The following is a 24,819-nucleotide window of genomic DNA, read 5'->3' on the forward strand; positions in this document are numbered from 1 at the left end:
CACCCGTTCTGCATGGGATGTGCAGACAACATCCACCCTCCTGACCTCTGCAGAGCTTCTAAACATCTCCCAGCTGCAATAAACTAATTTACAGCTAATATGTCTCAAACCACCCAAAGGCAAAGCGCTCCCAGAGGCTTAATTTACACCAGGGGGAAAAAAAAAAATTGGATCCACAATTTTACAAAGGAAAGCTGCAGCACGGAGAGGACCAAGGAATCATGACCACAGTGTTGCTCAACCTGTACAGTGTGTTCTTAGCCCTCCCCAGCTTCCAAGCCAGCTAATTCTGATTCAGATTTTAAAAGCATCCATGGAAAGTTTCTCAACCATACATTTCAGTTGGAAAGAATTAAAAAAAAAAAAAAAGGTGATGATGTCAGCTGACCTACAGAGAGATTAGTGTCATATATTAGAGTTGAAGCTATCTCAGTTGTTTAAGTGGCCTGAGAAAAATCAGGGGCTTTCTGGGATATGCAAACCTATTATTTCTCCCCTCAAAAGGCAGGTCTTGCCCATGGAACACAAGGGGAAAGATGCACACAGCACACACTGCATGAGCAGTGAAAAAAACGCACACACAGGCATTCGTGGCATGCTTTGCTCCTTCCCATTTCATCTTCCCCTCATCTAAATTACAGCAGAAATCCAGAAGGAACCACTGCAAAGGGCTGGAGCAGAACACACAGGGCTGAGGATTTCCCAGCCACATCAAGCCCTGCTCCTTCCACTGTAAAATGGAAGATAAAAAAAACCAGGAGTGAAGCTACTTGTAAAATGGCTCAAGATCCTGAGAACAGCGTGTGAGTCAAACACAGAGCTATTAATAGGCCTCAGAACATGTTTGTATTAGTGTTTTCCTCTTGGGTCTCTTAAAATAAATAAAAATACAAGCAAAGAAAAGAAAAAAAACCAAAACAAAACCACACAACCCCATAACGTTTACTCAGGAAACCCACCAGCTGCTAAGAGGTGATGGCAGCAAATTCCCTGTCCCATGCCAGAGATAACCAAGCTCTCAGAAATATCAATATCACATTGTAGTTGTGCCCCCACTGGGTTCACTGACACCAGTTCTTGGTGCCTCCCCCTCAGCCAGGCAAAGATGCTGAGAATTGCCAACCCTCACTGACTGTATTTGTAAATATCTCTATAAAAAACACCCCCCCCAGCATCTCCCAGCTCTTCTACATCAAATCCTCACAGCCACAAATCAGTACAAACTACTGCAAATGGAGAGGAGGCTCTCAGTGCTCCTCTGATGACTCTCACTGTATCAACACTCTCAATTCTGCACCAACAGCACTGTCCACACCATCACTGGGACTGTTGCTGTCCCCTACTGAGGTAATTGGCTTTGTTTTTTAGAACATTTTACAATAACATTTAAAAAAAAAAATATATATATAAGATCAATTAAAACTGCCTTCAGAAAAAACACACTCCAAGATGGTTTGGAACACTGATAGCTAATTTAACATGAACATGCATAAAATATCAGCTTAGCAAAAATCACATTCCCTTCCACTGCAAGAGCTGGGGAGAAGGGTCTGCTAACACACTGGTAGGGAATTCAGCACTGGGAAAGGGAAAGGAGGGAGTGCTGCCAGCATCTACATCTAAAAGCATCTTTCCTAGCTGTCAAAACCTTTGTTCTTGAGCTGACACACCGAGGCACAGATTTTCCCAGCAAACACATTAAATTAGCCATTTTCACAATGGAAACACAAAGGAGTAACTATTAAAAAAAAGGGAAAAAAAAAAAAAGAGATAAACCTCCCCTCCCACCTTTTTTCCAGGAGATATTAAAGGAAAAATTCTTTCTCCTCTGCATTCAAAGGAGCTGTTTTCTCATCTTTCAGTATATTCAGCATCCCAGAACAGGAACAAAGGCTCTCACATCATTACCTGTTTCACAGGACCGAGTCAGCTGAGCAGGGAGATCCCACGGGCCCATTCCCAGGGGGAGCAGGCTGAGCCCAAGTCCTCTCCAAGGAGCTCCAGCTGCCCCTCCTGGAAGCTCTGGGTGGTTTTTTTACCCGATGTCCTCGGGAGGCATCTGCCTGATTGTTCCACTGACCACTGGAGGGGAGGGAAGAAAACTCCACCTCTTCTCTCCCACCTCCTCCCAGGCACCATCAGCCCAGCGCTGCTCGGCTCATGGACACGGGAGGGAACAGCAGCCACAGGCTCCAGGCAACCAGGACGCAGGGAGAGAGCTGGGGGGTTAAAAATTTACCATTTCCAGCCGTCCTGGGGGGCAGAATAATCTCTCTCTATATATGAATTTTTATGTCTATGCAATAGGTGGATGTGTGCACTGTGTGCATCTCTCTCCATGCACATAAATCCCCACATATACATCAATATACGTCCATGCACGTCACCAAATCCCAACACCGACCCCAGAAACCCCATCACGAGGCTGGGGAAACAAAGCCTTGGCAGGGGGGGGCACCGAGATTTTTTTTTTTAATTTTTTTTATTTCCCCTTCAATCCACTCCCAGCCTTTTTCCCAAGGGTCACGCTGTGCCACGGAGAGGGGGATTTTCCTTTCCCGGGAGCGGGAAAAGCGGAGCCTCTGGAGGGCTTGGGGAGCCAGGGAAGAGGGTGAGGATGGAAGCACATCCTTCTCTGTCACTGAAGGAACTGGGAGGTCAGAGCCTGGTGCTGTCGGAGTGGTCAAGCCCTGGGCAGGAAGGATTGGAGGGTGAAGGGGCTGTTTTCTTTTTCTGCCCCAATAACCTAATTAAGTTCGGGAGCGCTGCTGGCGGGGGAGAAATTTCTTCACGCTACACTGTCTGTTTGTGTTTGATTAATGTAAATCTTCCCAGGGCTCCACAGCCCCGGGCAGTGGCTCTCCATTAACAAGCAGCCAGTGGAGGGGAGAGGGAAACCAAACATCTCTTATTTTTTACCCTTTGCCATAAAACCAGGCAACTTCACCCAAAATGATCAGAACAGAGAAGCTTCCATTCCTCAACCTTCCTGGGTTTCACACCCTTTCCTTGGTTTGGACTTGAAAGGTAGGTAACCTGAACTGTAGGTAAAATATAAATAAAAAGTTAGTTCTGTACGTTTTTAAGTTTATTATTTCCATAAGCAAAGAAAAAAAAAAAAAAAGTTGGAGGCAACAGTTAAATAAATTTTTCATGTGCTTAAATCCCTTTTTTTTCTTTTGGTGATTTGAATTACCATTCCTATTAAATTCCACTTCTTCTTCCCCCCCAATCACAGGGCCTATTACGAAGATGAAACTGCAGCAAACTTCTTAATGTATTAATAGTAGTTATTTTCTCTTGCATTTCCTCAGTTCTCACGAGCAAATTTTTTAGGCTACAACTCACAACGAGTTCTGTGCTGCCCAGTCCAAGGCATGCTGGTTCCAAATCTCATCTCCAAGCCACAACTGCACCAAGGCTACAATTACACAGGAGAAAAAGCCAAAGGAGGCCAAAGAAATCAACTCCTACCCCTCCATCTCCCTGCTCCAGGCAGTAATTTCCTAGCCAGAGCTTGTATTTTCCATGCTTCCCTCTTTTCCAGTGGCAGGCATTATCATTTTCTAAATAGCAGAGGGCTGGATTTCATTGGTTCCTATTTTGAAACCTTTGCCCAAGCTCCTCATTTTCTAGGAATTTCGCGAATCAGAAAATGTCAGCTCTTCCAAAAGAAAATGGGAACTGGGGGAAAGCAAGATAAAAACCAAAAAAAAGAGAAAAAAGCCAGGCCACGGCTCAGATCCTCCCAGGAGCACCCCTTCCTGGCCTGGAGGACACCACGAAAAATGGGGAAAAATCAAAGAAATCAACAGCATTGGGGGTTTTTTTTAAGCCAACACGAAATCAGGGAGTTAAAGAAGCCAGGGAAAAGTCACTGCAAATCCCAGAGCTTCACATCCACTTTATTCGTGGCTGAGTGAGAATCATGTGCACCAAACAGCCCCTGCTCAGGGTGTCAAAACAGGGATATTTTTAAACCTGGACTGCGTTTTAAAAATCCAGTCTTTCCGAATTCTCCTCCCTCGTGCTCCTCATCATGTGAAACAGGGATGGAACAACGTGCCAGGCCAATATACCTGAGTTTACTAAGCTGCATTTTGCTTAAAACCCTGTTTTTTTCCCCCGTTTCCTTCATTGGGAAGAGCAAATTCACACTCCCCAGTGCCTGCCTCAGTTTACCCTTCAATAAAACCTTCCCTACTGGACAGAAAAACACATTATAATCATAAGAACAAATAGGCACATTGTAGAGCACTATATATTTATATAAATAAAATAAATAGATAATATTTAAAATTAAATATATAAAATATAAATGCAGAATAGACAAAAATATAAATATAGAATATTGAATATACTACATATATTTAATGTATATATTAAATATCCTTGCAAAACTCAAATTCATGCAAGTAGAGTGCTTGTTTTTTTAAATTTTCCTGTAAAAGAGTTAATTTGCAATCATTCAGATCAGTGGGGAGGGACCAGGAATACAACAGGAATATGCTTCAATATGTTTTATGCTTTTAACTCAGAGGAGGCATTTTCAACTCCCTTAAACATAAAAACTCCTTTAGTGGCATCAACACTTGGGAAAATAAGTGCATTTGTACCATAAAACAAGCTTAAAAGCTTCAGAAATGGAGATTGCAGCTTCTCTTCATTATAAAAACAAAAAAAAAAAAGGCAAACAGACTTTGAAGAATCCAAATAAAAGTTCAGTCTACCAGGAAAAGCACTTAGTATAAAAAAGGATTTAAGCACATGAAAGATTTATTTAACTGTTGTCTCCAATTTTATTTTTTTTTTTGCTTATGGAAATAAGAAACTTAAAAAATAAACTCAAAATTCATTTTTTTATTTCTATTTTACCTACAGGTTTTCTGGGGGGGGAAAGCAACACAATACATTCCTTTCAAGTACAAACCAATGCAGCTGCCAGGAAACAGGGGAAAACCAAGGAAGATTCGGGAATGGAAGCTTCTATCTTGCTTCCTACTCTGATTTCCCAGATTTCCTTCCCTCAGCCACAGGAAATACGTAGAAAACCATTTGGAAAGGGGGAAAAAAAAGTATAAATCTTTGACCATCAAAAGGAAGAAACTCTGATGCAAGCAAGGCTTTGAGGAGAAATTAAAGATAGGCAAGATATGGCCAGGGCTGGAGTGGAGTAGCAGCATTTTAAATCCACAGGGATTTCTGGGCTATGGCAGGAAGGAGGAGAAGAAAAGGAAATATGGAAAAGAGACACCACATCATTAAAAAATAAGTCTCTCCTAAGAACACAGAAAAGATGGTATTAAGAATAAGTAGTAAACTCATTTAGCCAGGTGCCTTTGCCCATTTAGAATAAAACAAAGGACAATTAAGTTAAATAAGTGTTTCTAAAATATCACAAGCCTGTTTACTCCAGGTTTCACCTTCCAGAGTTTTCAAATCTCTCTGCTCCATCATTCTTTGCAGGTAACACCAATTTTGGTCCCCCCTCCCTCCCTAATATTCTCTATTAATTAAGGAATTCTTCACTTCTTGCCCATATATAAACCCCACGCCCTACAAGCACCGTCAGCCAAGCTCCTCTCTGTGTCCAGCCCCTGCTCAGGCTGGGATATGGTAAATATTTATGCAGAATTCACAGACCTTTACCCCAATAAGGAGCCAGGCCTGGGAAAAGAGCAGCTTCCCAGAGCTCCACGGAGCGGAAGCAAAGCGGTCCCAAAGGAGCAGAGTCCACACCCCTGTGAAAAGAATCCAGAGAGCAGCAAAAGCAGCTCAGCATCCAACTGCTGGGGGAGTTGTGCTGGAAAACCTAAAGATTCCACCCCCCAAACCCTAAGGATCCTGTTTGGGAGGGGCTGTTCCAGCCCTGGAAGTGCCCAAGGCCAGGCTGGATGTGGCTTGGAGCAACCTGGGCGAGTGGAAGGTGTCCCTGCCCATGGATAAAGTTGAGTTTTAAGGTCCCTCCCAACCCAAACCACTGTGGGATTCTGTGATATGATATTTGCAGCTCAGCTGAAGAGCCCCAACCTCGCCCACAGTTTTTGGGAAGTTCCAAAAGGCACAGGTGAATAAATCTGGGAAGTTTAAATAGGTGAATAAATCTATTCCATATAAAGATTTCAGCACAGATCCCATCAGGATATGGGATAGATGGGCACGTGCATTTTTAACCAGTGAATCCCTGACATTAGAACCCATCACAACACACAAAAAGTTTGCCAGTGCACCTTCTCAGCCCCCCAAAACCATCACTGGCAGGCAGAAGGGCTGCCCAAATACTTCACAGAGCCCTGACTCCCAGTCTCTCCATCTCTGATGAGCTCAGGATGTTCACTTCTCCTATTTTATATCAAGGAACAAAATCCATCCCACACATCTTAAATAAACAGGAACCAGCAAAGGACTGCTATGGTTTTTGGGTTTTTATTGAGAGAATGTGTAAATATAAAAGTACAGACAAGAAGATATGTGAGAAATCTGACGTATTTCAGCAAGATACTGCAAGAACACGGAGTCCACTGCATGACCTGCAGCTTTTAGGCACATCTGAGAAACATCTGAGCATTTTCAGCTCCAGAACTCATGGGCCATTATGTCAGAACATCCCTACAAAGGAGTCAGAAAGATGTGAGAGGCACCGAACTGCTCTTAAGTCACGTATGGGGAACATCAAATTTTCTTTTCTGTATAAGAAAAGGATCCGTGTGCTCTTTCAAAAACTTTAATTCATCTGAATATCAACTTGCAAGCTCCAAAGGACTAAAAAAATCTTGTCTTTGGCCATCTCTGGGCGTGTTTTAAGGAAAGCAGGAGACAACCTGATGACCAAGTGAGTTAATATTCCATTGGAGTGTCCCAAGTGTGTTGTGTTACATAAGAGGCAGTGGGAGTTAAAGATACAGAAGCTTCCTCTTAGGAATAGAGGAGACAATTTAAGGACAGCTTACATCAGGTAAAGCAATAATATTACAAACCCACTGCTTCACATATAAAAAACATATAAAACCCCTTCAGCTCCCTCAATTACTGGAACTTAGTTTGAGAAAGAGAAAACTGAGGTACACGAACAGGAAATTATTTTTCCAGCAAAAGTAGATCAGCAATTGCTGAAGTGGAAATACTACCCAGACCAGCCATCCCATGTTAAATCAGTCCCCTAATTCCTTTTTTAAAAGATTAGTGACACAGGTCTGTGTGGTACCTTGGTACAGAAACCAAGTCACAGATACTTGGAGTATATAACTTATTTGGGGAGGCAAGTTAAGCTGAGTGCTGGCAGTGCACATGCAAACTTTCCATTTTCAGAGCATTTTGCTACAGAAGAGACAAGAAAATGTTTTCAGGATGCAAGATACCAGAGGAGAACCCCCTAAGAAACATCCCTAACTCTGCCAGTCCATTAGTGGACGTGGTTACAGCAGTCACTGGGAAACTCAAGGGGCAGCACCTGCAGGATGCCAGGCAAAATTCAACTTAAAGACTGGCACAGAAGGGAAAAAACAGAATAAATTAACTGTAGGACAAGCTCCAGGGAAGTACTACCCACAAAGGAAAAAACAAGGATGATTTAGAAACAGGAGAAACTGATGAAGTGAGTCGGGTGGGAAAATCAACTCAATTTATTATCCACGGAGTGATTCACCACCCAAATCCTCTGCTCTGCTCTGAACAAAACCCACCTTCCAGGCTCCAGCCAGCTGACCAAAAAGCAGAGATCAGCACAAGTTAGGATTAGACTGGCAACCTACTTTGGAGTCAATCATTACAAGGCTGCAGCACAGCTGTCTGCTGTTAATGCACGGCTGCCTTAACCCCCGGCCAAACCTTTCAAAGTCATCTCCAGAACAAGAGAACACTCAACTCATTACAACTTTCGGCACAATTGGTAACTCTGTGCATTTATTACTAGTAGATAATACTGGAGTAACTCTGCTAACCGAAGAAAATTAAAGAAAATTCTCATTTTCAACGTGCAACCGGACAATTTTTTCTTACAGACAGTAACTAAAGTAAGAAAGTTCTGGTGCAAATATGAAAACTGATTAAAAGACAGCTGTGAAGTCTATTAAATCTGCCATCTGTAAAAGCAAAAAGTGAAAGATCTTTTATGAAAGAGGACCCTCATCCTTCCAGTTTCATTGTCTGGGCTGACTCCTGGCATAGGAAAAGGGGTTCTATGGAGCTGCATCTAAAAGGTCACACAGCTTCCTTCCTTGATCTTTTACCATGAACAATTTTAGAAGGCATTAAACATTTCAGAACAGTCTAGCTAAACAAATTTTTGCTTATCCTGTCAATGAATTAAGTTCAACCAATTCCAGTAAGTCTGCTGGAAAAAAAAAAGAAAAAAAAAAGAGCCCCCCAAAACGGCTCCAAAATACAGCATTTATGCCAGTCACTAAATTCAAACTTGAGTCAATGCCAAAACAGCATAAACTAGACAGAGAAGTAATTATTCTATAGCTGACAGTTTGAAAAGAGAGAAATGAGAGCAGTGATTCTCATTTTCTAAGACAAAATAGACTTAATTCCCAGCAAACTGAACACAGTTGTTAAAAATGTGTCATAATTCCAAGAGATAAAAGCCCAAGAGCAATACCACGGGTTTAGCACTCAATACCTTCTTCTGGTTCACTCCAGAGCTGGGAATTATCAGCAATAAATACTTTCAGGCCTGTAAAACTCTATGAACTGCTCACTCTACATGGAGGACCAGGGAGGGAGTGGGGGGGAGCTTGAACTTATTTTTTCTGAGGGATCTTGCAGGTCCTTCTCAGCTCACCATCAACCTCACCCCGCCCCAGCTTTACAAACACATACAAATAAAACAAATACGTGCAATAAAGAGAAAACAAACAATTAAAGGACACGAACAGCAGCAAAATGTTGACCCCCCATAAGCAAGTCAGCACTGGCTTTATCATCCCTCTGTCCCACGGCTGCAGCCTCACTCTGCCAAACCCTAAAAGCAGGGAGGAAAAACCCAAACCATGATGCAAGCTACTGCTACCTGTACTCACAGCCCCAGCCTCGGAAAATGCAGAAATCCGGGTCTTTTGGCACACAAAACCACACTTTAATTCTCCCCCTGCTTCAGTGCAACGAGGAACACGCCAGCAGCAAAATTCAGAGTTCACAGACACTGTCCAGGAGCCAAAGAGCAGTTTATCTCCCCAAAATTAACTTTATTTTGCAGCCTGTCCTATTGATGGTTTCTCCTCTGCCCTGCAGCCAGTGCACAACCAACAGCCTTTTCCAGGGCTCTCCATCTCCCCCTCCCCACCAACCCTCCTGCCCAAAGCCCAGGGGTCAGGAGATGGGCAGGGAGGGAAAGGAGCTCTGGAAGCTTTATTGTCTGAACTCCAGCACTGCACCTGCCTCTTTCCTTGGAAATCCCAGAGCAGGAACATTCACCCAGGCACGAGCAGGAGGGTGCATTTCCTCCAGGAGGCTGCCCAGTGCCTCGCTTCATGGGGAGGTTTTAATATTTGCTCACTGGCTGCAGCCTCACTTCATATATATATATATATATATATATATATATATATAAATAAATAAATAAATAAATAAATAAATAAATAAATAAATATTATATATTTTATATATATAAAAATATATATGTTTTTATATATATAATACATATATTTATTATATATAAAATATACATAATTATTATATAATATATATATTATATATATTATATATACATTTTATATATATATATATAATATATATATATATATATATATAATGATGTGCTGGCTCTTATCAGCTCCATCTGAGTCATCCCTGCTGGAGGAAAACACAACTCCCCCAAACTCCAGCTCTCCCTGTGCTGTAGGGACTGAACATGCTCCTCACCCACCAGCAGTTGGCCACACTCAAACACCTCCCAGCAGCAATAAAATGTTGGGTTCCCACCACAGCCAAGAGCCGAGCATAAGGAGCTGAGATGATTCATCTCCCCACACATGCAAGAAACTTGAAAATATAAACACTGAGAGAAAATATTAATAGACAAAAATATATTTATATATAAAATACATATATTCTATTCTATATTCCATATTTTATTATATATTCATTTGTTATATTTATATATGAAAGATATAATATGTATTTTATATATTGATATATTATATATTTATATATAAAATATATAATACATATTTTATATATGGATATATATTATATATTTTTATATAAAATATATAATACGTATTTTATATATTGATATATATATTTATATATAAAATATATAATACATATTTTATATATGGATATATATATGGATATATACAAAAAATAATAGATATAAAATTATAGATTAAACTAATATATATAAAATTATATATAAAATTATATATAAAATTATATATAAATTATATATTAAAATTATAAAAATTATATAAAAATTATATAAAAATTATATAAAAATTATATAAAAATTATATAAAAATTATATAAAATATATATAGAAAATTGCTGGTCACCAGCAAAACATCCGTACTGAGTGTTTTAAAGCAGTGCAAAATGCAGGGGTTTTAAATTCACGAAGACAATTGCTCCCAAGGCATTTTCTGCAGCATGGAAAGCACCAGAAGTGCTTGAATCTAAAGCAAACCCCTCCATGTGATGGAAGAGAGGGAGAGGGGAAGACAAAATCCATTTGCTCCTGGGCATTTCCTCCTGTCCCTTATCCTGGGCTGGAACTGGGAGGAGGGATCCTCAGAGGAGGTGGATCCTCAGAGCAGGACGGATCCTCAGAGGAGGTGGATCCTCAGAGCAGGACGGATCCTCAGAGCAGGACGGATCCTCAGTGGAGGAGGGATCCTCAGAGCAGGAGGGATCCTCAGAGCAGGACGGATCCTCAGAGGAGGACGGATCCTCAGAGCAGGAGGGATCCTCAGAGCAGGACGGATCCTCAGAGCAGGACGGATCCTCAGAGCAGGACGGATCCTCAGAGCAGGGTGGATCCTCAGAGCAGGACGGATCCTCAGAGCAGGACGGATCCTCAGTGGAGGAGGGATCCTCAGAGCAGGAGGGATCCTCAGAGCAGGACGGATCCTCAGAGGAGGACGGATCCTCAGAGCAGGAGGGATCCTCAGAGCAGGACGGATCCTCAGAGCAGGACGGATCCTCAGAGCAGGACGGATCCTCAGAGCAGGAGGGATCCTCAGAGCAGGGTGGATCCTCAGAGGAGGAGGGATCCTCAGAGCAGGGTGAATCCTCAGAGGAGGTGGATCCTCAGAGGAGGACGGATCCTCAGAGCAGGAGGGATCCTCAGAGCAGGAGGGATCCTCAGAGCAGGAGGGATCCTCAGAGCAGGGTGGATCCTCAGAGGAGGTGGATCCTCAGAGCAGGGTGGATCCTCAGAGCAGGATGGATCCTCAGAGCAGGACGGATCCTCAGAGCAGGGTGGCTCCTCAGAGCAGGGTGGCTCCTCAGAGCAGGACGGATCCTCAGAGCAGGACGGATCCTCAGAGCGGGGTGGATCCTCAGAGGAGGTGGATCCTCAGAGCAGGATGGATCCTCAGAGCAGGACGGATCCTCAGAGCAGGACGGATCCTCAGAGGAGGTGGATCCTCAGAGCAGGGTGGATCCTCAGAGCAGGACGGATCCTCAGAGCAGGACGGATCCTCAGAGCAGGACGGATCCTCAGAGCAGGATGGATCCTCAGAGCAGGATGGATCCTCAGAGCAGGGTGGATCCTCAGAGGAGGAGGGATCCTCAGAGCAGGACGGATCCTCCGAGCAGGACGGATCCTCAGAGCAGGGTGGATCCTCAGAGCAGGGTGGATCCTCAGAGCAGGGTGATCCTCAGAGCAGGGTGGATCCTCAGAGCAGGAGGGATCCTCAGAGCAGGGTGGATCCTCAGAGCAGGACGGATCCTCAGAGCAGGGTGGATCCTCAGAGCAGGGTGGATCCTCAGAGCAGGGTGGATCCTCAGAGCACACCCGCACCCACCTCCAGGAGCGCTGCCCCCATCAGCACAGCTGCGAGGATTCCTTCAAATCCCCCAGGAATCCCAGAGCTTTCCATCTTTGGGTCCCGGACATCTGAGCAGGGCTTCCCATTGCCACGCAGCCGATTCCTGCATTTCCAATTTACTGCCCCCGAGGAGGGGATGAGAAGATTCCACACTGGGATTTAAACGAGCAGGGCCCTTGAACAGCACAGTCCTTGTCTGGAGTGCCCAGAGTCCCTCTGTGCCCGTCCTTGCAACCAATTACAAACTATCTTTTGCATTTATCAAAAAGAAAAAGCAAACCATTTTATGGTTTATGGTTATTTTTTTCTCCCCCCTCTTTACCTTAGATGTTGAAATGCTCCTTTGGGGCTAAACTTTTTGATCTGAAAGACATTTCACTAAAAATAAGAAAAAGAAAAGAAATAGAAAACCCTAAGTCCTCATATACTCTATATCAACACCTGTTTTGAGGAAATATATTCCCTCTTCCCAGGGATTGTGCCTGGATTGCTGGGGCCAGAGCACAGCCAGGTGCCCCAATAAAAACAGAGAAACCAACTTATTTTGGTGGTGTAAACTTCCAAGTTTCTCAAGACCTTTGCTGATTAAATCCCATCAGTATTCCAAGAATCAACTGATGGATGTGAAGGAGCCATTTTCTACATATATATGAAAAAACAGCAGATGGAGCATAATTTTCAGTTGCTGTGATGCTCCTGTTACTGCAGCAATAAGGAGGCTCAGCAAAGCTGCCTCCCAGGAGCTGCAGAGCCACGAGGATTAAAAATATATATATTAATTAAAAAAAAAAAGAAAAAGAAAGGGGGAGGGTGGAGAGGGAGGGACAGATTCTCTCCACCTGGCTGAATTCCAGTGAAAGGATTTAGATTTTTGCAGGCTGCCCGAAAAAAAAAAAAGTTGCAAAGCTGTTTCCTCTCCCCCTCCCAGCTCAGTTTAATTATCTGCTTCTCTTTGACTCGTGACCAGGGAAGAACCTCCTCCAAACTGGTGCCAAGTGTCCAAACAAGCTGTAACCAGCACAAGGACTGTCCCCACCGCCTGTGCCCACCCTCCAGGAGCACCACTGACCTCTCAGCTGGGCAAGCACGCTCCCACTGCCAGGAAGGAAGGGTTTGCCTGCCCTAAACCAGGGATTGAGCCTGGATTACCAGGGCCAGACGCCTCAGCTCCAGAGGGGAGTCCAAGGCAGGGGTGAGCAGGTGCAGACACCAAAAACCCACGGTTAATGTCTCACTGGTGAGTGCAAAACCTGCTCCCGAGCCTGCTAAAAGGAAGAGGGGGAGGAGGTCAAGGTTTGCTGTGCAACACGTACAGCTGAGGCTGCACTGGGTAACATCCAAGGTAAACACCACTCCAGCATTTCCAGCCATCCCCAGCATTCCTCCAGCTTTCCACGCTGGAAGAAACCTGTGCTTGCCCTTTTTGGTTTTTTTTTTTTCCCCCTTTTTCCCTGAGTGTTTTCTCCCCAGAACAATTTCCACGAGGCGAGTGAGGTGAATATTTTACATCACTTCACAGACCTGAGAGACACCTGAGCGTAAAACTTGGGGCTTCCAGGGCCGGATGCCCCAATAAAAACAGAGAAACCAACTTATTTTGATGGTTCCTGCTGATCTCAAAGGGCTGCTGTGCTTGGCAACACCATATTACCAACTACCATCACAAACCTGTGGACAGCACTTTTAGATCATGCAGCCACTTCCAAACTATTCCAAGATATCTGCTTTTCCTGCTGAAGGTTCTGTTAAAACTCCCCAGGGAAGGGAAGCCTCACTGAGGCACCTACACACTTCGACAAAGGAAATCCCACAACAATTGGGAAGGGCTCTCTCTGCAGGATCCCCACAGCACCTTCCAGCAGCCAGAAACGATTGAGCTGGTTGGTTTTGCTCAGATCAGATCTGTGCCCACAGGAACCACTTCCGCTGCCAAAACCGCAGGGACTGCACGGGGTAAAACCACAGCCTGTCATTTGGTGCCTCTCAACAGGCAGCACCAACCAACTGCCAGCTGGAGAGCTGCTCTTCAGCACCAGGAGATCTCCAGGAGAGGGATTTTTATCCTGGGAACACAAGAATTCCACCCGTCCTTACGTTCAGGGAGTTCACGTTTATATGAATTGATATGAATTTATATAAATTCATCTCCCTCTGTTGCAGTTCCCCCTGGATATCTGTCACAGCTTCCTCAGGCAGGGTAGGTGGCAGGAAATCAGGGTGCAGCAGTGGGGAAAATCCCTCTTTTCTAAAACCAGATACGACCTGAGAACAGCAGCTCATCTTTGGCTGAGGTCACTGCCTAACTTGGGACGTCACTGAATTAGAATTTTTCAGAAGGCAGAAAAAAAAATATCCCATCGACACAGGTCAGAAAACCACGTTATTTGCTCACTTGCAAACACTGACTGGGAAAGGCACTTAACAGAAAAACAGGAATTATTGCCATCATGGCTCAAATAGTGTCCCGTGGGACTTGCTGTCACTCCAGGCAGCCTCCTCGAGAATTAGCCAGGCACTCCCAGACACCAAACACGCCTCTTCAGTCCTCCACAGCAAATTCAGCTGCAGCCCTGGCTCGTCAGGGTTTTCTGCCTTACCCCAGCAGGTCCTGGCCCTTCAGGGCTGACATGTCCTCAGAACACAGGGGCAGACAGGAAGCCTCTGTCCTATCTGGGAGTTGCCACCAGCTCCCCCATTTCTCCCCCTCTCTCACTCATTTCCTATTGATTTCTCCTGTCTTAACGCTGCAGCTTTTTCCTATTTCCTTTGTCTCGCTGTTATAGCTTCCCTCCTTTAATCCTCCTCTTTCCCCCCCCTGTTTTCCAGCCCTTTTCTGGCAGCTTTGATCTCAGTCCCTGCTCATCAGAGCCCTCTTTTGCATCTGGGCACACCAGAAAGGCAGAGGTGCCACAGAGCACTGAGAGGAGACGCCTCGTCTGATGTGCTGCCAGCGAGCTGCACCAACAGCCACTATCATAACAGGGGAAAAAAGACTTTCAAGCAGCCATCAGATGCTTTGGGTTGAGCCTGCAGGTTGGAGCTTGTGTGTTTATGGGAGTGGTGGACTCCGAATGCTGTGCCTGTCTCACATCAGTCTAGGGCTTTATTAAACACATGGGGCTTTTCCTCCACGCTGGGAAGTGCTTGCTCAGGTCAATTCAGGTCCAGCCTAAGCTTTGCAACCCCCTTCCAGTCCTGCAGCTCACTCAGGACTCCATAAAAGAGTATCTAACTCTTCCTAATTCCACTTGGGAAGTCACCCCAGCCCTTGGTAAAACGCTGCCTGTGATGCCACAAACCAGGATTCACAGCCTGCAAATAAATTCCAAACCAGCTTCTCACATAAACAAGAAGAGTTGTGCTGCTAACTCACAGATTCAATAAGGAACAGCACGTGGAAAAAAAAATTAAGATTTCCACCAACATCCCTGAGGATTTCCAATGCCATGATCCCTCTTAGGTTTCAAGTACCAACACTGCGAATTTATACCACCAAAAGAGGCCCTTCTGATTCATTCACACAGCCCAGTCCACCTTTTAACAAAACCCCGTTCCCTGACCATAAAAGGTTGAGTTTTTTCAGATGAACTGAGCCCAGATTACAACAAAATTATTCCAAGTACAGAAACCTGTGCTGTGATCGATGATCTTTTCCACCTCAGGAAGGACACACTCAGTGCCAGAGCAATTCCCTGAAGTACCTTCCCCACCGAACATCACAGCCCAGACCTTTCAGTGTTGTCAAAACAAGGCTTAAAATAGCCACGCCATCGCATTTAAGCGTTTTGCCAAGCCATGTAAACAGCGATGTTTCTTATTTACCATCACACCGGGGCTAAACGGGTGCGACTCCGCAAGAAAAAGGGTTCCTGCCCAGAAGTGGAACAGACACAACACTGAAAACCCCCAAGGAAAGGATGCACAGCGATAACAAAAGCACAAACCCCCCGTTCAGGAGACGATCTGTGAATGTCTGAACGTTGTTTGTTTTGCTTCTGCTATTTATACTTATGCTTACATCTCAAACATAAGGACGCTGCTTTTTCCTGTCGTTTTCAATATATTTGTTTTTCCGTGTTTTCTTTGAAAAGAAAAATGAGCAAACCTTGTTTCTTCCTGTCTTTTTTCTATGTGGGCTGTTCCTATTTTTTTTTAATGCATCCTGCCTTGCATTTTATCCCTTGTACATTTTACATCCCTTTTCATTTTACTAGTTTGCTGCTGCCTCTCCTGTCCTTATTTTAAGCCTTCTCTTCTGATGATGAAACATTATCTACATCCAGGCTCCTGACCCTCAGTTTAATCAAGCTGAGACATGAACTAACACTTTTATTCTTTAAAACCTAATAATTATGCAGAGCAGGGCCACAGAGCAGAGCATCACCTACCTGAAAATACGCATTTAAGTCTATTTTCTCTCAGTGCTACTGACATCTCTCACACAGGAAAATCTGGTTATCTCAAAGCAGATAAAATATCAGGCCTAGAGTGAAAGAAGGGAGAGTGCTTAGGAAGGGGAATATTTGCAGAGCCTCAGGAATGCTACAAGAAGCACTTTTATTAGCAACCCTGACCACCCAAACTGGAGGATAATGCAAATGGGATTCATTAGTAAGTCTCCTACTGCTGATTTCCAGAGGGAAAGAAGAGGTATTCAATGAGAAACCTGGAGGGTAAAGGCTTGAAGCAAGAGCCTGAGCTTATCTTTGAAGCAGCAGAGCCAACATACCTCCCTGGTGACCCAGAAGGACCAGCTCGAGGTTAAGTGGAGAATTCAGTCTCCAGACCAAAGCAAACACTGCTCCTCTCTGAGCCACTCTGCATAACTCTGAGCTACAGCCCTGGGCTGGCTCGGGGGCCTGATGGTTATAACCATGAGAGGCCAAGGATGCCTCCCAAAACACTGTGGGAAAACAAGAGTTAATGCTAAAAATCCTGTTGATTCTACTCCAAAGCTTCTTGGGAAAGCAGGGAAACAGGAGGCACTGAAGCTACTCAAATTCACACAAATGCTTGAAGACATAAATTCCCCGGGAGGAAATAATCAAATAATCCTGGTGTACTGTCATGAAATACATAAAATAACTGGCACAGGTGTCAGTACCACCTTCCCCAAACTCATGAATGCTCTGTACTACCTTAGCATGAGCTGCTAGATAATCTTTGATGCCTAAATCACTACTTCTACAACGTGATGCAGAACAGTTGTGAGGGTGAACAGAACCCTCTTTGATTCCCAGCAGGACTGTGGTCACTGCTGCCACCCTCAAGGACCACGAAACTCTCGTCCCACACAGGTCACAGGAGTCAAAGATCACCAAGGAACACCCACAAAGCTCCCCAGTGACCTCAGCAACTCCTGCTCCGAGGGCAAGACGCACTTTTCTTCCCAAGAATCTCCAACTAGGACAGAACAGAGACCTCAAAGCACTCCAGTGTGCAAACAACTGTCCACAGGAAGAAAGGGGAGAGACACTGGACACAGAGCAGGACAACCCCAACATGACAGCGGTGAGTTGTGTCAACACATCAGCAGCACTCAAACACTGCCATGGGCAGCCAGAGGCAGGAGAACTGACTGTATCAGGCCAGAAAGGGTTTCCATATTCCATGTTTCCTAAGCCCTGTGGATCCCCCTCTGACAGGAATGGGGTCTGAAGAGCTCACACATCACCAGGTTGCTTCTCCAGACTCTTCATGCAACCCCTCACACCCCCCAGGCTTTCCACAACTACCTCTGCTGAGTAATTTTTTGCTGCTGAATGTCCCCAATTCCTGTAGATGTGGACGAGAATTTTGCAAGTCTAAAACTGAAGGAGCCAACATCCCAGTCCCATTCCTAACCCAGCCATTTGAAACGTTCAGAACTGCCATACCAGGAGTTATGTGCACGGGGGAGAATTATACAATTGGGCTAAGAGATGAAATATCATTCCTGCCTCCACCCAAATAATCACAACGCCCACAGCTCTACTCAAAACTAGAAAATCAAGCTCACCTCAACTCCTGTCTCCAGTAAAAACCCTAATAAACTATGCAGCATGAACTGGGAGCATTTGCTTCCTGGCCAGCAGAGAACATCCCAGACAGTCCCCTCTTGTCACAGCCAGGACAAAAGCAAAAGAGAAAATGGATTTATGCACAGACTATGTCAACTACTCATTTCCAAACTCAGTGAAAGCACAATGATGGAAAGCACAAGATGATTTGCCTTAAAGATTATTATGCTTTTTAGTCCTTAGATGTCGTGCTGCAGCTCATTTTCCATAAATATTGGGTCTCACATTAAATAAATTACTACTGATTGAATAAATGCATGATAATAGCATCTAACTACTCACTAACAATAAGGTGTGACTTTCTGTGAAGTTCTTACTCTGCTGGAAAAAAAGAAAACCCTTTTTTTTTCCCCACCAGACAGCTAAAGAATTCCCAGTTACTACAGGGACTTCCAAAGACAGGGGAAAGTGCATCTAGGCAGATAAGAAACAATTAGGGTCTATTTTAGTACCAAGTCAGGAGCAAATCACCAATTAAAACTTCTCAAGGGTAATTATGTGTAAATTCTACCTCTGCTGTTTTCCAATCATAGCAACAGAAACTACAGCACGGTTATAAATAAAACTCATTTGCAAGCAAGTGCAAAAGGGAAGAGTCACCGGTTCCTCAGCGAGGTCCTGCGAAAGCAAGAGCCTCCTTTCTTTTATTGGGCTTTTAATAAACCAGAAAGAAAAACATGAAGCGAGTCCCGCAGCCGTGCAGTTGCTCAACTCTGAAGTGAGTTTGGAACGGTTACAGGAAGAAAAAATACAGTGAGCTAGGAGAGCAAAAAAAAAGAGAATTAATGGCACACAAATGTTTCTTCGGTGTCATAACAGGATACAGACACGGCCCAGCTCGGGGCAGCCCTCGGTGGCCAAGCAGAGCCTGCAAATGGCCGGGTTTCATCCCGGCCCCGCCGTGGCCTTGGGAAGAATAAAGGCCTTATCTCGCCCGGCCATGTGTCCCCGGCCCCAAACGGCACAGCAGCAACGCCCAGGGCCGGCCTGGCTGTGTCCAGGAAAACTCCAGAGGGAGGGAATGCGGGCACACTCACTGCAGGAGCGCAGGGAGACTCCTCCAGCAAACCCTGCCCGGCCACCGCCGCCCTCCCCGCTCCCAAATCCTCAGGTGGCAGCCCTGAAACCATCCGGCAGCAAAAACCCAACCCAGCACCAGCAACCGGGCAAAAATTTGCATTTTTTAGGCTAAAAACTATGGCAAACCTCACTTAAATCCAGGCAGGAATGAAGACCAGATCTGCCCGATTTCAGACACCTGCTCTGGGGTAAGAAAAGGTCCCCTCCATGCACCAGGTTCCTTCCACCATCAAGTCAGTCTTGGTGAGCAGCTCAGAGATGTTCCACCTCAAAGGCTTCCTAGGCTAAGCAAGATAAATGCCACCTCAGGAGGCCTCTAAATAAACACAGCATGGCTAAGAGAGGATTAAGTGAAGGGGGTGTATATGTTTACAAACATAAGGGAGCAGAGCAATAAGGCTGGAGATGGGTTTGATATGGTCCACTGGGCATTTTTATGAAAAAAAAGCAGCAGCTGACAAAGTAAAAGAACATCCTGAGATAAAGAAGGGGAAGTTTAGGTCAGTGTTAAAAGTTCTGACTCTCTCAAACCACCAGCAGCCATGCAAGGCACCCCAGCAATCCTGGACACTGTTTTGCAGATGTGTTTCTACTCTATCACGAGCTAATCTTTATTTTACCCTTTAGGTGTTTCTCCAAATGCTGAGGAGCTGATGGGGAACAGTGTGTGTCAGAGGCTTCTTCAGTAACTCTGAACAGCCATTACACTCCCAGGAGTTTTAACATCTGTTCTGCCTTTTTGTTTAAGGCCTGGTATTCCCCCACTCTCCCAGGCACTCATTTCCCTCCAGGCTTAAGGCACTTGAAGAAAAAGACACTTGAAGAAAATGTTGTTGCTTTGGAGGCAGCTGGATACCAGAATCCAGCTCAGGGATGGAGCATAACCATCAGCAAAATTAACTGGGTTAAGGTTTGGTCCACAGAGGGACTTATCATCAGATAGGAACTGGCCTGACTGTGTTTCAGCAGAGTGCCAGACACTAAAATCCACTTAACTTTCCTGGGGAAGGGAACAAAATAAAAAAGATGGAAAAAAAAAAAAGGGAGGGGATTTAATGAAAACATCATTTATCACACTAGCTACAGAACAGCACCAGAAATGGCCATTCATACACTCCTAATTTATATACTTTAATGCCACACATGACATCATCAACAAAAACATAAAAGCCATAAAACATGTCAAGGATGAGACAAGTGCAACTTGTGCAGGGGAAATGTCTGACAGCTGTCAAATCATAGCACAATTACCACCTTCAGCTGAGGGGATACCACAGGAAATGTCTGCTGGCTGTGACATGGCTTTAGGCAGCTCTACATGTGTAACATGCAAATATGGAAAGCTAATATGGAGAAAAATGCAGGCCCAGGCCACCCTGTTATATTCCTAATGCCATCTGGCACAGATGCCAGCTGGGTTTTCCTGTTTTAGGGTAGTTCCCAACTGGATCCCACCAAGGAAAGGCACTGATAAAAACCCAGAGAGAACTGAACACGTCATCTGATTTCCACCACGTAGATCTGATGACACTAATGAAGCATCCGGATGATTTCTACTGCACCTGCTTTACATTCCCAGATTAGGAGACAGATTGAAAGAGGCAACACAGAGGCTTCTTGGGCCTAATGGGAAAGGAAGCATTTCCCCAGTGCACTGTGGGACAACAGTGACCAAAAGACACCCCCCTCCAGATCCTGCCCAAAGCAGACAGAGAGGAGGGGCAGAGATGAGAAAACACCACCATGCCTGGGGTTTGCTGAAAGGTTCAGCCAGGGAATAAATCACAGAATCATCACAGAACCCCAGAATGGCTGGGGCTGGAAGGGACTTTAAAGATCATCTCTCTCCACCCCCCTGCCATGGGCAGGGACACCTTCCACCAGCCCAGGTTGCTCCAAGCCCCATCCAACTTGGCCTTGGACACTTCCAGGGATGGGGCAGCCACAGCTTCTCTGGGCAACCTGTGCCAGGGCCTCCCCACCCTCCCAGGGAAGAATTCCTTCCCAATATCCCATCTAACCCTGCCCTCTGTCAGCATGAAGCCATTCCCCCTTGTCCTGGCACTCCAGGCCCTTTTAAATAGTCCCTCTCCATCTTTCCTGTAGCTCCTCCAGGTACTGGAAGGCCACAATTAGGTCACCTCAAAGTTTCTCTTCTCCAGGCTGAACAACGACCACAACTTTGCACCTCCAGAGCTGGGGTTCCTTCAGGCCAGAGGTGGAGAGCAGTGGCAAGACAAGATCCAGCTTCCCCACATTCCCCCAGCCATCCCACATCCCCACTTCCAGAAAGCTCTGACTGCCAGGGCTTTGGAGACAGCTCCTCACCTGACATTAAAAGCCTTTTAAACCAGACCCTTAATGGAGAACCAAACAGAAACATCCTCCTGACATGACTGAGAACTAAAGGAAATGAGACATTTTTTTTTTGTCTCCGCTACGTTTTCAATTTGGCTGTTCCAATTCAATCATGGAAAGTATTTTGTTTTACTAACAAGTAAATTAAATTCCCTGTTCTCGTGCTTTTCTTTTCCATGCATCACTCAGCTGCCTCTTGGTATGAAAATCCTGTCGTTCCTTTTGATATCATGCAACTGCCACAAGACATATGGTCTTAAGTATGTAACAAAATCCTCACAAAGCCACTGAAATGCCTTTTTAGTGTCATTGTCTTGTCTGGTACAGAGAAAAACGTCCTGCAACTCGAGAATCATTAATGCACTGCAAAAGAGCAAAAATTTAGGAGTTTTCTTCTGTCACCTGTTCTGTGACAGCTACACAATTAACTACAAAGGCTTAATCCTCTATGAACAGTCATAAACACAGGCTGTACACAATTCTGAGCTGACCTGTGGAGTCATGAAAAGGCCTAAGTGTGAGAACTGCACTCGCTGCCCACCCCTGGAGTCTGTAGGACGAGCTCAGGCAGCCAAAATCATCATTCCTCTGTCCCAGCTCTGCATTCTCTGCTGTGCCAGAGCTGCTCGGTCATGAAAGGCCAAAGCAAGGCCTTGGTCACACACATTTCACACCTTAACTACCAAAGATACATGACAAGAATATAATAAAATACATGAAAATTTTTGACGTTGTTAAACTGGGAAAAAAAAAAAGGATATCTTTTCCTCTCCTCAAATGAAGGCACTCACTCCACTCCTCCTGCCTCAAAAGCATATGAAGAGGTCTCCTAAGTTGAGTTTTTTTATCACAACGAAGCCCACATTTTTCTCCCAGTTCAAGCAGGAGAACTCCAGGCTGTAATAAAAGGCACATGGAGCACCTGCAGAGCAGCCCAGAGGCCTGAGCAGGTATCTAAAGGCAGGACAATCCAAACCGAGGGAGACACCAGCAGACATTCCTGCTCCACAACTATCCCTCCTGCCTCACCTGAGGTGACCTCCCAGCAGTGCTTGACCCAACGAGACCCAAGTGCATCCTGCACAAGGTTTCTGAGTTCACACTCGAGCTGAATCCTAAACTCCTGTCGCCTTTCCTGCTTTAACTCCTTGCAGAGATTCCTTCGGTGTTCCTCCCATCCTGGGAGCTGAATTACAACCCGTGCTTCCTACAGAGTCAGCCTGGCAGGCTTGAAAGCTGTTGGACTTGAAATACTCCAGTTTCAAAGTTAACCCAGCCGCTTTGACAGTCAGACACCCCGGGTACAGACAGGCTCCCAGAAACTCAGATTTAACCCCGCTTTTCTCATTCTTTCCATCAATGAAGTCAGAACGCGAAGTACACGAGCCCTGGGAACGGGTCTCTACACTTCAGAAAAGAAGGAAAACCAGAGAAATTTCATTTCGTACTGACCTGTCCGTGATTGTGGACTGTGTGCCACTCATTGGAGCCTTTGGCAAGAGGTCGTTATTATCCAATTTACATTGTACTTATTCACGGCGGGAGTGGGAAGGAGGCTTCGCCCCTCGCTGAGGTTCCGAGCTCCAGCAGAAAGTGACACGGGAGGGGCAGAGCCGGGGCGAGGGCAGGAGAGGAGGAAAACGAAACGAAACAAAAAAACCCCAAAACAAAACAAAAAAACCAAAACAAACAAACAAACAAGAAAAACACAAAACAAAAAAACCAAAACAAAAACTCTTCTTTGCGGTCGCGCAGAATATCCAGATCACGGAGAGGGGGGAAAAAAAGGAAAAGAAAAAAAAGAAAGAAAAAAAAAAGGAAAAAACCAATCTCGGTGTTCCCTTCGCCCCCCGAGGGGGAGGAAAGAAGCAGCGGCGCGGCTGCGGCGGGAGCGCTGCGGGGCTCAGCGCAGGGGGGGCGGGCGGCGCTCCCCGCCCGCGGCCGGGCCCATGTCCCGCTGCCCGCCCGCCCCGACCCCCGCCCGGGGCTCGCCCGCCGCGGGGGCGGCCCGGCCGGCCCCTCTAGGCCCGGGGCTCCATCGGCCGCCGCTCCGCCTCCCGCTCCGGCCCCGCGCACGGCCAAGCCTCGCCGCGGCCCCCGCTCCCCTCCCGGCCCGGGGCTGGCCCCGCTGCGCTGCTGCGGCTGCGGCCAGGCGGGAGCGGCGCGTCCCGGCGGAGCCTGCGCCGAGCCGGGCCGGGCCGGGCTGGGATGGGCTGGGCTCGGATCCTGGGCTGGGCTCGGGTCCTGGGCTGGGCTCGGCTCGCCCCTCCCCGGCGCCTCCGGGGGGCTCGTACCTCCGGCCGCCCCGCCCCGGCACCGGATCCCTCCGCCGGCAGCCCTCCTCTTCCTCCTCCTGCTTCTCCTCCTCTTCCTCTTCCACCTCCTTCTTTTTCTCCTCCTCCTCCTCCTTCTTCTTTTCCCTCTCCTCCTCCTTCCCCCTCCTCCTTCTTCTCTTCCTCCTCCCTGTTCTCTTCCCCCCTCCTCCTTCTTCTGCTCCTTCTCTCTCCTCCTCCTTCTCCTCCTCTCCCTCCTTCTCCCTTTCTCCTACTCCTTCTTCTCCTTTTTCTCCTTTTCCTCCTCTTACCCCTCCTTCTCCTCCTTTTCCTTTTCTTCGCCCGCTTTTCCTTCTCTTCTCCCCCTCTTCCTCCTCCTTCTCTTCCTCCTTCTCCTCCTTTTCCCCCTTCTCCTCTTCCTCCCTTTTCTCCTTTCCCCCTTTCTTCTCTTCCCCTTATTTTCCTCCTCTCTCCCCCCTCCTCCTCCACCTTCTCCCCTTCCTCCTCCTCTTCTTCCTCCTCCCTCCCTGCCCTTCTCCCGGTCCTTTGCGTTTTCCCCTTCCCCTTCAGGAAGCCTTTCCCAGGCCAGCGGGGTGTTTCCTTCTCTCCGTCTCCATTCAAGTCACAGTCCCTCCTCCCTCACCCCGTATCCCTGCCGGAGAGGTTTCCCTCTCCATTTCCCATCCCCAGCCCTCCTCCTCCTCCCTCCCGCTCCCCGGTTTTTGCCTCGTCACAAGCTCGGAGGGCAGGGAGTGCCCGCGCCTCCATCTCCACGGGCTGCGGGATGGAAAATATGACACCAAAGAGGCTTAACAGCAGAAAGAAAATAAACAGCGAATTAAAAGAGTGGAGTGCCGGGAGCTCTGTCTCAAAGAGTCACCGCCTGTGCTGTTTGCTCCAAAACCTTTCGTGGCTCCACGTCCAGTCTCACATTCCCCTGCATTTCCACACACGTTTCATTAGGAATTTTTCTCACGGGTGAAGGTCAACGTAAATCCGAGAACTGATCCCTCCCTGCACGTACCTCAGCCTTCCAGAAACACTGCACTGAGTTCC

General features: G+C 46.1%; 1 protein-coding gene across 3 annotated transcripts in view; it reads right to left on the minus strand.

The window, feature by feature from the left end:
• The window catches only part of ARHGEF12 (Rho guanine nucleotide exchange factor 12), a 74,483-nt gene extending 51,047 nt beyond the window's left edge, over positions 1-23,436 (minus strand). Inside the window, exon 1 of one of the 3 annotated variants that reach the window (XM_064634443.1) lies at positions 1,909-2,298. Coding sequence is in view for 2 of the 3 variants with exons in the window: in XM_064634442.1 (XP_064490512.1) it covers positions 22,943-22,974 (32 nt within the window). In the remaining variant the exon portion in view is untranslated. Of the gene's footprint in view, positions 1-1,908; positions 2,299-22,942 lie in introns of those variants that run through there. The other 2 variants (XM_064634442.1, XM_064634441.1) reach the window with 2 other exon arrangements.
• Positions 23,437-24,819: the final 1,383 nt, after the last annotated feature.

The sequence above is a fragment of the Pseudopipra pipra genome, chromosome 23 (assembly GCF_036250125.1).
Source record: "Pseudopipra pipra isolate bDixPip1 chromosome 23, bDixPip1.hap1, whole genome shotgun sequence".
Lineage (NCBI taxonomy): Eukaryota > Metazoa > Chordata > Aves > Passeriformes > Pipridae > Pseudopipra > Pseudopipra pipra.